General features: G+C 44.6%; 1 protein-coding gene across 1 annotated transcript in view; it reads right to left on the reverse strand.

The window, feature by feature from the left end:
- Nucleotides 1-4031: 4031 nt before the first annotated feature.
- The window catches only part of LOC138969031 (protocadherin beta-12-like), a gene marked incomplete in the record, with an annotated part of 59318 nt that continues 48794 nt past the window's right edge, over nt 4032-14555 (reverse strand). The window contains 1 exon segment of the mRNA XM_070341721.1: nt 4032-6786. Coding sequence (XP_070197822.1) covers nt 6221-6786 — 566 coding nt within the window.

Below are 14555 nucleotides of genomic sequence, written 5' to 3' on the forward strand. Positions count from 1 at the left end.
CGAACAGAACCTTGGACGAAAAACAAAAATAAAAGCATGCACCTCCGCAGCTCTAGTATACTCTACAACGTCACTTTGTCGTTTGATTCAACTGGACCAAACCTCTTATTTACTTTCACAATCCCAAGCTACCTTCGATATGATTATTTAAAAAAAACGGACATACATGCACGGGTAGAAATTTAAAAAAAATAATCATAATCATAATCAGTTATAAATCATAACGACACGCACACACACACACACACACACACACACACACACACACACACACACACACACACACACACACACACACACACACACACATACAGTACAGTACCAATCCAATAGTGAATACCGATATACTGGTGAAGATTACACTCGTTTTGTTCCAAATAGGGACAACACGGGATCAACGAATTTCGAAACAGATGCATTAAGAATATATGTCTAATTGGCGTCAAAATCAATGGAGTAAATAAGGCGAACTTCGATAAATGTGCTAATAAAAAAAGGTTTAATCGGAATATAAACAAACCGCAAGAGCGACGAACACATAACTATCCCGTTCAGTATGAGATGTTTTTAATGACCTCAATCAGACCAAGTAATTAGTGCCCCAATAACCATGCAGATACAGACTCTGATTGAAAAAGCAATCAATTTGACCGTGTAGCTTTGATCTCCCGTCGGCATTTGTGTTGTTGTAAGTTGTTGTTGTTTTTGCAATGATTACAATGTCAGCAAACATAACACAGAAACGCTGTGATCATCCCCAAAAAGTAAAATACAAAATTAGATCAACAATAAAAAAATGCATCAATAAACATCTGATCCATGGCGTTTACAGGGAGCGTATACATTTTCTCACAATCAGTTAAAGTCAAATAGTACGTGCAGGGCGGTTTAGGGTAGGAATAAACATCACATTAGTTTTCTTTCGAACAAAAAAATGATCATGCTTCTGACCATACCACAAACGGTTGATACGAAAACATTGAGTCTCTATCGGTTCCGTACGTGTTTCAATGACTAGGGTCATAATAGGCTGCCCGTATTCTCTTTAGCCAATGAGGTGAGACATGAACGCGTCATTAATATGTATACTAAAACTTAACACTGGCGGCATAATACAGAAAGCAGTGGTTATAGGAACATAAAGATCAGACTACCGTTGACCAGTATGAACCAGAATCGAGGCTGAAGTCAACGAATTGTGAACAATCCAATGCTGCAAATTGAGCACACAAAATGAAGGAAGTCTCGCTGTCCGTCAACCAGAGAAACAACACAGAAATATTCAAGAGGAATTCACACACATAACACAAGCGTTGGTATCCTCCGTTTTTATGTTTGTCCGAAGAAGGTAACTGAAAACAGGCTGATTGGATTCTCGTCGTTAAAATCACATCCACAGTTTTGTCAGCACAACATCACATTACGTTAACTGGATAGAACAAAGTCCACATATATTTCATTCAGGAAAGTCGCATAGTGTTTTCTATAATGTGGTAACAATCCACATATCTTTTTGCAAGAAAGTGGCTTTTTTTTTTTACCTCGTCACATAAAGAAAAACACGTCACTGATCCTTTCCACGAAAGCGATATATTTTTCACAAAAGATCCAATTGAGTCCAAATGTAAGAACAGCCCAGTACAGCGAGTCGGAATTATCTTGTCACATCAAATAAGTAATGTACACGTTCGATGGTGCAATATTCAACCGAACTGCGAGCCAGTGTCAACGCAGACTAAGTCAAAGTCATTGCAAAATGCAGATAGGGGAAGGGCTCCTAATATGGACCACTTTTTGTTTCATGCTAATGACTAGCTTGTTTTCTTCCGAAGAAGTTTCATTTTATGTTTGGTAGTCCTTCTCTCTTAGGTTAACCGTTAGGCCTAATTAGAGTGAAATAGCTTTGATAGACATTCAGCAAAAATTAAATACAGAAAAAAAATCACTAATGGTCCATATTAGGAGCCTGGGTGCCTAATATGGACCAGTGAAGCGGTCTTCACGAATCACTGTAAAAAGCTCCCTATACTTCAAAATAACATGATACAACTTATTGTACAAGTCAGACTAATTAAAATATGCTTTGGATTTAGCTGTTTCGGGTTGATTAGAGCATTCTTTGAAGCACATCAGGAAACTAAAGAAGCTTATCAAAAACAGAGTAAAAATAAGTGAAATTATCAACTTCCACGAAAAGAAGACTTTTTGTTATTTTTTTTTTAAATCTCGAGGGCTAGTTATAGGTTATTTTCAGCAAGCTTCTTAATGAATTAATGAAAATAGCCTTTAGCTTTTTTTTCTTCGATTTGTTGAAGGTGGTCCATTTTAGGGAACTCGCACATACTTTGAGATTTTGCTATTATTTTCCGTTTGCAGTAGAAACTCGGGGTCAAACCTGCTAAAATGTAACAAATACGGTCTTAGCTGTCATATAGCAATTTTTGTGTGATAAAAGCTTTGGCTGTGGACAGAAACGAGTCCATTTTAGGCGGCAAATTTAGAGTGAACGCTGCCAAAAGTGAAAAAAAGAGAAAAAGCCTAACGGTTTTGAGATTTGTGTTTCTGCAACTGTTTTGACATGTGCAAGTTATCCAGAGAGGGTGAATACAGCGAATAAAACTTTTTTGAGCGCTCTAGCGCCGTTAATTTGTCAGAACAGGAGGTGGTCCATATTAGGAGCCGGTCCATATTAGGAGCACTTCCCCATCGATGTTTCTACTCAAAATAACAACACATCATCTAAAGCTGCATCAACCGTTCCATTTTTATATTTCCCCGCCGTACGTTTTTTCTTTGCAAATGGCTTAAACAAAGTGACATCCCGATTACATGTGAAATCAAGCTTAGCTCGCCTCGTGTTCCTCCCATCTGAACACATGTTCCCGAAAAAAAATGAGCTCAAAATGGTCGTTTGTGGTTCACAATTCCAAAGCTATTTATTAGTTCAACTGCTCCTATCTATTTCCCAAAAAAACCAATACGTACTTGTTAAAAATCGTATCAGGACAATTCCCCCCAGGGCATACCCCCCCCCCCCCCCTGGACTTTTCCCCCCAGACAATCCCCCCCTGGACAACTCCCCCCTAGGACAACCCCCCTAGGATAACTCCCCCCGGGTCAATTTTCCCCCTAGACAATAACCCCCTAGGACAACCCCCCCCCCACACCAATACCTACCCCCCCTCCCGTCTCCCCTCCCCCCCCCCCCCTCAAAAAAAAAATCAATTTCACAAGTGATTATTATCGTTAACTTTCTTCCCTTGCTGCGGATCATAGAAATCATCAGTGAGCATTCATCAGTATTTTAGAACTCAGATTGCTGCCCTGGGTTTTGTTCATCAGTGAGTATAAATCAGTATTTTAAAGCTCAGAGGTGTTATATAAAAGGGATTATTTTACTTTGACCTTGCTTCAGGATAGTACACAATGGAGTTTAGTTTGACAACAAGAGGTGCTCGCTGCATTATGTTTGAAAATCATGTCTACGTAAAACAAAAAGACTGAACCAAAGGTGTAGAATGTTGGGAGTGTGAAAAGAGGCGAGATCGTGGATGTAAGGCGAAGATTCACGTAAAAGAAACACAGCTGAAGAAGAAAATCAATGACCACAACCATTCTGGAAACCGAGGAAGAGGTGATATTGTGAAGTTGAGGGCAGTGAAGATTGCTGCCCTGGCTTTTGTTCCTCAAGAAGACGTGATTTGCGTCTTTGACACTATGGAAGAGGCGAACGAAGCAAAAAAACACTAAAAAAAGCATAACAGGAGCACACTTTTCACGCAGGGGAATGCAACTTTCCACAGCCACTGAAACAAAAAATGTTAGCTCACGTGCGCCTCACTCTTCAAGTGTGATAACAACGATGATGCATGAAGAAACTAGTATGAAATGAATACCCAGGGGGGTATTGTCCGGGGGGATAAGTCCGGGGGGGAAATTGACCAGGGGGGAGAAGTCCTAGGGGGGAGAAGTCCCAGGGGGGAAATGTGCAGGGGGGGATTGTCTGGGGGGAAAAGTCCAGGGGGGTGAAGTCCGGGGGGGGGGGGGGGGGTTGTCCTAGAACCGTTAAAAATATGTAAACATCGATTTAACTGGTGATCCATCATGCATGTAACGTGACACTTATTACGGATACTTTTACGAATGTCTTTACGGATATTTTTACGATTACTTTTACGGATATATCCTAACGGATAGCTTCAAGAAAGTAAAACGTTGTCCGTTTTATTTACAAGAGAAAGCGCACGACATGATTTAAAAACAGAGCATGGGTAGTTCTGAGATCAGAGCAATTACTTCTTGCACTCTTGCACGTAAACTAACAACACCCCTACTTTAAACAGCAAATGTGCACGAGAAGCAGCCTGGCTGGTCCCATTTCTTAGTATGCGGTCAGATCAATTACTTTTTTTTTGTAATCAGGTGTGTCCGTGGACTTAATCATCAACAGGATGCAGGGTTTTCTGTTCATATTGCACGCCTGTGCCGACACTGATATTACCCTTGTTGGGTTGCCGTTGATTTGCTTTCTTCTCTTTTTATACAACACATGTAGCATTCACCTTGGGTTGGGTTTTGTATTACATATCTGAGGTTTGTGTCATTCGCCTGTATTTCCACGGGTGATTGTTCTGGCAGAACTCTATCTTTTGTGAATGTGAACACTAATATTTCTCTTGCGGGGATGCTGTTGATTTTCTTTCTTCTCTTTTCATACACCGCATTTAGCATTCACCTTGGGCTGGATTGGCATTACTTATCTGAGGTTTGTATCATTCGCCTGCTCTTTCCTTTCCTATATTTCCACGTATGATTGTTTTGGCAGAACTCGATCTTTTGTGAATGTTTTCACTGATTCTCAATCCCTCTTTTTCGTGAGCTGATGTATTCGGCTTAGTTCCCTTCCTTTGGTTACATGGTTATATAAAGTCTGCATGCAGTCTGTTAACGCCTTCGACAGAGCATATATATCCTAATTCACCAGCAGAACACGTTAAAAAATACCGTCTGAATCGGGGCTGGGGGAAAACAAATGAACACACTGGACATCTGTCCTGAAGTTCGTGTTCGAGGCAGAACACTGCTTCAAAAAATGATTGAAAACTTGGCGTATGCATTTTGTCACAACATTATTGATGTTCGGTTAGAGCCCGAAACCTCAGAAGAAATGCAAGGGGAACGACCAAACTGTTTTACAAAGCTGTCCACATGCGCTGAGGCTTAGGTATTCCACACTGATAAGTGCAGCCATTCCATTCTGCACGTCAATGATTAACACAACACGAGAAAGACCGCACATGTTCCATGCACATACAGGTTGAGAGTTTGTCGGCCAGGAGCGAATTCATCAAAGGCAGACAACTGTCAAATGGAAATGAAAATTATTCCCTTTTCTTAACGTTCAGCGTGTTGTGTCCGTCATTGTTCAACGAAAGCATAACATTAAGTAGAACACAACAAGTGTTCCGTGGTGATAGTGTTCAGACACTGTTTCAAGGAGGATTGTCTCGGAAGATGAGACGGTTCATAAAACTTCAATACAAGGACGAAGAATGCCATGTTCCTTTCAGGTGATAGTCAAGCATTGCATCCGTCTACAGGTTGTACATCGTTATGGTGCGTTACCACAGCAATCGATACTTTCGCGTGGGTAGGTTGGCTAGCCAGCTCACACTCATACTCACAAAGAAGTCTCCACGTGGTAACGTTTCAGGTGTAATATTTACTCACTGTCTCTCACAAAGGCAGTATAGTCGCAGAACCCCATAATCATGTCGACACAGTGTATGGAGTGCACGAAACAACAGCGCTTTTCATTGGGTCAGGCAAATACTCAAAATCGTCAAAACGCGCCATACGGCAAGCTAAACTGCTCCGCAAATGTGTGGCGTTCTGGTCGCGTACAAACGAGTTCGCAGCCTTTCACGTAAGACAATTCACCACAGCACAACATCACAAAGAGGGAGATCGACTGTGCCCACGCCAATACTGTATGTGCGAACACCAGAATACAAAAGCACTGAAGAAGCAATGCTTCGGATCCACACTATAAGACAAAACACTATCTCTCTTATTGGCGTTTCAATATGTCGACAAGCACTCTCTCCCATAGGTGTTTCATTTGAATTTAAAGCAAGAAAATCACAAAACAAATGGTGTTCCGTTGTCCATCAACCATCTGTCTGTCGGGTAGCCGACGAGGGGGGCATGCGGCAGCACCTCAAGAGAGGCTGTCGTCCATGTCAACATTGTCCAGAGTGTAGCTTCCCGAAGTCGTGGTGTCGTCGTCGTCAATACCCCTCGAGAAGCTGGTGTAGTTACCTGCCCCGTCGGGCAACAAGTGTTCGTAAGCCGGCGGGCAAGGCGACCTCTTGCCCGCCTCAAACCGCGGCAGTGACCTACTCTGAGCGAAGGTGACCTGTCGCCCCGCTCCGCCCGAGCCGCGGAGGTTGTGGGGCAGACTCTTGTTGGAGCCCGTCATGATGCCGCCGCCACTTCCGCCTCTGCTGGTGGTGGGGAGGTTGACGGAGGAGGGTTGGTTCATGTAGTGGTTGCGCTTGAGGGAGGAAGGGTGCACCTTGTCGCTGGTGTAGGCGGGGTACATGGCTGAGGGGTCGTTCATGGCCATCTTCATGTTGGTGTACAGGCGGCGGTTCTCGGGCTCACGGAAGCTGCTGAGCGGCAGGATCTTGGTCTCCGGGGACCCGAAGCCGCCCCCCGACTTGACAGGGGACAGCGGAGAGGTGGAGCGGTCCGAGTGCCGGTCTAACGACAGGCATTGGTTACCTGCAACAGAAAGCAACAGTTCGGTAAATATGCATGGCGCTGTCGAAAGCTTTGAGTGCTTACACTATCTAGAGCTTTGGTTTAAACAGTGTTTTATTCAACAATTTATGGATATAATATATAATAAGCATGTTTACGATCAACAAGCTATAACTACATTTATAGTGGTGATCCTAAAAGGAAAAACAAACATACGGATGACACTATCTTGTGGCTAGACTTTAACATATTGCTTTAGAGCTCTTCAGCAAGGACCTCCTCCGTAGGCGTTCATTACCTGCAATAACAAGCAACGACTACGTACAGATAATACACATTAATTGCAAAACGATGACCTGTACAATCATGTTGTCATCGTCCGCAATGCAAACTGACCTTCCTCTGATGTTTCAACAATATTTCATGTTCAAGAACATATACACGCAAGAAGAGGAAGGAGCGGAGGAGGAGGATGAACAAAACAACTGAAGAGTCAGTATCTGTTAATTGCTTCCCTGAATCATCTACCCCCTCTCCCCTCCCCCACCTCTCTCTCTCTCTCTCTCTCTCTCTCTCTCTCTCTCTCTCTCTCTCTCTCTCTCTCTCTCTCTCTCTCTCTCTCTCTCTTTATTTCTCTCACTTATTTCCTCTACTTGAGAATTTTTTTGTGTTTGAGTCTGCATGCTTACTCTTTCACTCTCGAAAAATACAATTAAATTGAATTCACCAACCCCGCCCCCCCCCCCCCCCCTTATTCCCCCCTTCCCGAACCGCAAGTACCATATATCTAAACTACCATAACCACGGATATAGTTTCAACAATGGCGGCGAAGAACCAAACGAATGGCTAGTGTGCCTGTACAGACAGTTTAGCGCCCCTGACAGCACAAACTGGATACAGACACGTGCACCACGCCGTATAAATCAGGCTAGGAGACAAGGGGGCCAGGAAGAGGAGTGTTTGTATCACGCGATGTTTCACCCCGGAGAGATGACTGAAACGTCGACAAACGCCCGTCCAATACATCACGCCCAACCTTTGCGAACATCACGCGGATTGAACCTCAGTTTCAGCGGCTTGTTTATGTGCAACTTCTTTGGGCAGAATTAAAGCATGTCTCTGCGTTGGTCGAACGAGTGAATGGTGCTAGATTTTGTCTCCCCTCCCAAATGGTGCTAGACTTTGTCTGTGCTAGACTTTGTCTCCCCTCCCGAATGGCGCTAGACTTTGTCTCCCCTCCCGAATTGTGCTAGACTTTGTTCCCCCCCCCCCCCCCCCCCATCACCCCTTCAGTGTATAGTAATGTCTTCTTCACGAGTCTCGCTAGAAACTGTCTGGTGAAACGAGAGGTGGGTCACGTAAAAACTGCGTATGCTTGCACAGAGGGGTCATGCAACTAACAAGGGCGCGCCTACGTACCCTACCCCACACAAATTCCTCCTCCGCCCATTCTTACTTATTGCGCCAAGGCACGCCAAGGCACGCCAAGGCACGCCAAAGCAGGCAATACCACATCCGACCAGAAGGCTTTCCCTGTTAAGATCACAAATGGAATGTCAAAACTAAGTCACTCTTCTCCCAGGGCTATTTCATCGAGTCTCTCGAATTACCCGCCTACCCTTCTGAACTTCTTTACGATCACAAGGGATAATGGCGTCACCAGATGCTAACCGTAGGTGCATCCTATTAAAACAAGTCATTTCTAAAGTAGGACAGGACAAAATTGATTATTTTACTGTAAACGTGTCAGTGTGGGCGTAAGAAGGGTGCATGGGATGAGGATGGGAGGGTGGGGCAGGGGGGGGGGGGAGGGGTTCGCAGTGGGGAGGGACTTGTGAATTCATACGAAGTCTTCCAAAACCCAAATGGCGTACAACGGAACAGCGTCCCTCAAAGCTATAGTAATTACTATCCCTAAACTGTTAAATCGCTCATTACTATTCTGCGTCCCAACACGTTTGCAGCAACGAAAAAATCCCCCCGAAAACAATGTGCTGGGATTCTTGCATCGCCACTAAATCCTTCCCATTGCCCCAAACCCTGCAGCAGTGCCTAGCTTTCGACTGGTCGAGGCACCACCGAGTGAGTCCCTAAAATGCTTTTGCCCCCTCACCCACCCCACACCACGCCTCTCTATCCACACACACACACACACACACACACACACACACACACACACACACACAGACACACACACACTCACACACACACAAAGGCACACACCTCACCCTCACCGAATTATAAAAAAAAACTAAAATAACGTGTTTATGATTTTACTTCAGAACAAGTCTTCCGATGTGTCGTTGTCACATCCCATGTGGTGTGCTATTTCAGCCAAGAGCCGGTGTCATGAAACCTCTGCTGAACAATCCTTCTCATTGCGGTCAATGCGCATGCGCCAATCTTGGACTTAAAAAAAATGCGACCCTTTGACCGAACGAACCAAGGGTTAGGGTTAGGAGTAGGGTTAGGGTTAGGGTTAGGTTGTTCACGACCTGATTATTCTCCCCATGTTAGCGCATGCGCATTGACCGCAATGAGAAGGATTGTTCAGGCAGAGTTTTCAGTTCGTGACACCGGTTCCCTGCGACACGGCACGGCGTTTATGCGACGTTCCTCTGAAAGAAACACTACCTCGACCAGCCCACTCTCGACCAGCGGAATTCAAGTTGGGGTCGTTTGCATGGTGGGGGAGGGAGAAAAAAAACAAGTGACGCCTAGTGCCCGGCAGTGTGAAGAAGAAAACTAAAAAAAAAGAAAAAAATCAAGTTAACGACCGAGGCTCCTCATTGACTTGCAAATTTCTGTTATTCGCCACAGCTTTTCTCTTCCCTTTGCGCTTTCTGGGAAGATGTCAAACGAACTTCTTTTCTTCTTCCCCTTCCACCGTCTGTTTTGAAGAGAAATGAGAATGTGTTGGCTGGGGACACAAGACCGTTTTCGCCTTTGAGGATAGGCAGCTTATCGAGCCGAGTTGATTGTTAATCGAAAAGGGATGCGTTAGTTTGTGTGTGATGCACGAGATGCTTGTGTCGTGCGCTGGGTTTGATCTGCGTCTGAAAGACGTACGCCATTGTGATTGAACAATGTTCCGCGTTAAAAGAAGGGCTATGGAAATGGGCGATATTCAACTTGACGGAATCAAAACAAGAAATAAATAAATCGCACGCGCGCACGTTCGCATTTATACAAGCATGCACGCGTGAATACACACACACACACACACACGCACGCAGGCACGCAGGCACACACACACACACACACACACATTTACTGATTTTTTTGTTTCCTGTTCGATGTGAAGACATTCAGCATTTTAGGTGCGGAGGTCAAAGTCTATACTCACTATGGGCCTCTCTGGCCATTCCAGTTATACTGTTGTGTTACCAAACTTTCTAAACACACAACTTCTGACTGAAACCGGATTACTTGTTGGTTTTTCACTGGAACCGAAAATGAAAGAGAAACTTACTGCAAACACCTCAATTCTACGATGGTTTTAAATGAGACTATTTAAAGTCCACTAACAAACTTGGCAAAGTTTGCAATCACGGTCCACATACGAGCAAAGACAGGGGACTTGTACGTTTAATACGCTATACACAACCCAAAGGTACACATGGAGAACACATGATTATTCTAGTAAACGGCGCTACCTCTGTAGACAGTGTCAGCATGTAACTGCTTACACCAAATGAAACGATCGAGTGACCCCCTGCGTAGACTTAGTCTCGTCTCACATTTAAATAAACTACCTCATGTCTATACACACAGAGCTTGGGACTGCTTCACCAAATAAAGTCATCGAGTAATGTCCTTACTCTTGCAAATAAACCACACAATGCATACATACACAGCTGCTGCCCTTACTCAGTCAGGTTTGATCTGGTTTCTACAACATACCCGATCAGTTCTTTTTCTCCCAGACGATGTCTTTTGGACATCAATGGGGAAGCAAACTGGACGAGGGATAAGATATCTACAGACTCAGGTCGCAAAGAAACGCTAGAGCGAATATAAATAAAGAAGTATCTCCCGACGTCTCGGCTTTAATTGCTCGGGATTATTCATACAGTAGACGGCACTATGTTATTCACTGAGAGGCAATATTCATACAGAAGAGGCACTATTTCTCGCGGCGGAGGCAACAAACTGCGTCAACCCCAATTCCCCTTCTGTCTGAGCGTGTCGGCAGAACACATTCATTACCCAGCTGGTTCATTGGTTGAGCGAGCATTGCGTCACTTCCGCTGCCGACCCGCACTGATTTTGAGCTTGCTTGGTTTAATGCAGGCTCGAGTCTACTGCCATGCTTCTCCGATCATGATCAGCGGTTGCGGTTTTATGGGGCGAAATAGATGCTGAAATAAAGACTTCCTGTCTCTGAGTCGTGATGTACGCAAGCTATAAACCTGCATGAATTCTGAATTAACCATTGCTGCCCAGGGAAGACGGTGATTAAGATTGTTAGTCTGTAGATGTGGAGGGGGTTGCATTAGCATAACTGCCCCTCATTTTTGTCGGACAAGAACATACCATAATTTAAGAATCAAATGCGCAAGTACAAGCCTCAACGCAACAAACACACACTCACAGGGTTATGGAAATGGACAATATTCGACGGAATCAAAACAAGAAATACATAAATCGCTCGCGCGCACGCACGTCCGCGTGTATACAAGCATGCACGTGTGGACACACACACACACACACACACACACACACACACACACACACACACACACACACACACACACACACACACACAGAGAGAGAGAGAGAGAGAGAGAGAGAGAGAGAGAGAGAGAGAGAGAGAGAGAGAATTATATTCCGTGTGTTAAAATATTCAGCAGCGATCATCTTTTCTCGCAGTTTTCTGTATCAGGTACCTAATACACCGTTAGCCAGACTGTCAAATGCATAATCGACTTTTACTTACTCCATCACTGTCTTTATAACCAGAACTAATGCGCACGCCACCGGTGGCTAAACCACTATATCACCTTCTGAATAAAACATGTATAGCCTAGTCTGACACCATCAATAACTTTCCAAAGCACCACCTCACTGGTTGAACAAAACCCAAATGACCTAGACTGACATCACAAATGAAAGTCTGAAAACCTCATCCTATACTTTACGTGAGACTATGACCTACACGAATGAATTTTCCACGCCGTCGGTTAAATAAAAAATCCATAATTTAGTCATCAAGGCGTAGACTACTTCATAACCCGTGTTACATTGTAAAAAAAAAAAAAAAGGAGACATGTAAGAGAAAGGATGCCAAAACGAAAAAGCACGTGATGTTGGGACATGTTTTGAGTGGTGGAAATACACGAACCAATTCACTTTTAACTGGTTGAAGACCACTCTTTTTTTCCCCGTTAGTCCCTGCACGCATTATCAGCTTTACATCTGAAGAGACCTCTGCTCTTCCGCATAAATTTCTCTCAAACATGACCTCCTTCTCCACGTTGGCCCACTTTCCTCCATAAATACATCCTCCCCTTCCCTTTATATACATCTATCAGACAGATTCTAAGCAGTGCTGTAAGAACCCCCCGAACATGGGACGAAATGAAGCGAGGGAGGCGGGTAATTCTAGAAGTATCAAAAAATGGCCATCTTGCTTAGACCACGATTTCTGGTCGGGGCGGACAGCAGTGCATCTCCGATGCGATCCATCACCTCGGCTTTAATGCGCAAGATGCGGGGCATCGAGGCACGTAAATTGGGCCTCATCCCGGCCATTGCTGGACCGTTCAGACTCCCAACATTGCCGCACTGACGCGGCTAATGGAGCGACGCGTGAGCGCGAAGGTGGCGCGAGAGGCCGAAGATCTCGCGTTGCGATTTCGCGCGATAAACAAGGACATGATGAGAAGTGGAGGGCGCGAAAGTCGTGATTAAAATAGAGTCTCAATGACGGCGCCTATCGGAGGACCCACGCGTGAAATTGTCCTGTGATAGGACGATGGCTGTGGTTAAAAAGAAACACAAGAAAAAATACCAACGCCAAACTGTGTCGTAAAGCAAATGGAATGACCGTAACTGCGTGATGTACAGTCCGAGTCGACGGCTTGGATAACTTGCTTTGTAATTGCGTAACTTCATATTGTTCCAGAGGACAAAGGAAGGGAACAGAGAGAGAGAGAGAGAGAGAGAGAGAGAGAGAGAGAGAGAGGTGCTAGTGTGTGTGTGTGTGTGTGTGTGTGTGAGTGTGTGTGTGTGTGTGTGTATGCGTGCGTGCGTGCGTGCGTGCACGAGCATGTGCGTGCGTGAGTGTGTCAGTCGGTGTGTGCGCGTGCGTGTGTGTTTCAGTCTGTGGGTGTGTCAGTCTGTGTCTATGTGAAAACTTGCCTCGTCGTCCTCATGTATTAACATAAACATAAATCTGTTCACAGGTTCTTCGAGTGCAGACAACCAAAGTGACAAGAGTGCCTTCGCTCTTCTACTGACTGTCAAGAAAACTAAAATTCGATCAATTCAATCTTTCACAATGTTCAGAACGGCACAACAGCCCCATTTTGGAATAGGTCTTGAAAGACAAGCAGCACGACCCCTTAAAAGTAATGTTTTTACCAAAAATAGCCCATAGTTCATCTAAACTTCGCAGACTTATTGTGACAACTCTAGTGAAAAGCCACTAGAACAGAGTCCAACATTCACAAAATTCCGGTTTCAGGGGAGAGAACCTTCGCTGACAGGAAAGGGTAACCTCTCTAGACAGGACGCAAGTAACTGTATTGATTTTATTCGGGGTGTATTTTGAAAACAAATTTATTTTGCCATTGTGTGAAGGAACCTATAGGGGAAGAAGTGGGTCGTCGCGAAATCTTGTGTTTACGCTTTTGGTACTGTAAACTATTGGTTAACTGCAAAAACTGTTGAAAAACCCCATCGCGTGACATTATGTCTGGGCTATAATTACTGTAAAGACCTCCCCCAAAAGGCTTCGTGAAATCTTGAATTCTCGACCAACTTCAATTGCATCCATATCAGGTCGGTGCTGCTTTGACATATAACGTGCGCCACACACAAGACAGAAGTCGCAGCACAGGCCTCATGTCTCACCCAGTCACATTATTCTGACACCGGACCAACCAGTCCTAGCACTAACCCCATAATGCCAGACGCCCGGCGGAGCAGCCACTAGATTGCCAATTTTAAAGTCTTAGGTATGACCCGGCCGGGGTTCGAACTCACGACCTCCCGATCACGGGGCGGACGCCTTATCACTGGGCCAACCGTGCCGGTTTGACCGTCCTGATACTAATAATCTAATCTGCCATGTAACATATTTATAGGTTACACACTCCGAGTTCTAAATATCGTGCATATTTTCCCTAGGGTCGATTTTCAGGTATTACCGAGCCTCAGGCGAGGTAATACCTGGAAATGAGTGGAAATCTACCCGAGGGAAAATATGCACGATACTTAGGACGAGGTGTGTAAGCTATTTATCCCATTATTCCGACGTTTTCATTATAAAAAACACACCACGTTTTGACACAAACTCTGCGAGTGCCTGTTTTCTGCTGGCCAAACCTTCAGCGACCGCAAATCGTGTCATCAAATTCATGTGCGAAACGAGTCCCCTCTTGTCTTATTAGTAAACGCGCCATAAAACGTCTGCTTTTGTATTTAGTGATCAATATTGCTTAAGAAAACGAATTACAGAGATTGTGCAGTTCAATGCGTTTGAAACTGTGCAGTTACCGGCAGGTTTCAGTCGGTGACCCAAGTCGGTTGTCAGAGGCATTCGCCAAAAAGACTGCGTGTGTGA

This window comes from Littorina saxatilis, linkage group LG6 (genome assembly GCF_037325665.1).
Source record: "Littorina saxatilis isolate snail1 linkage group LG6, US_GU_Lsax_2.0, whole genome shotgun sequence".
NCBI lineage: Eukaryota > Metazoa > Mollusca > Gastropoda > Littorinimorpha > Littorinidae > Littorina > Littorina saxatilis.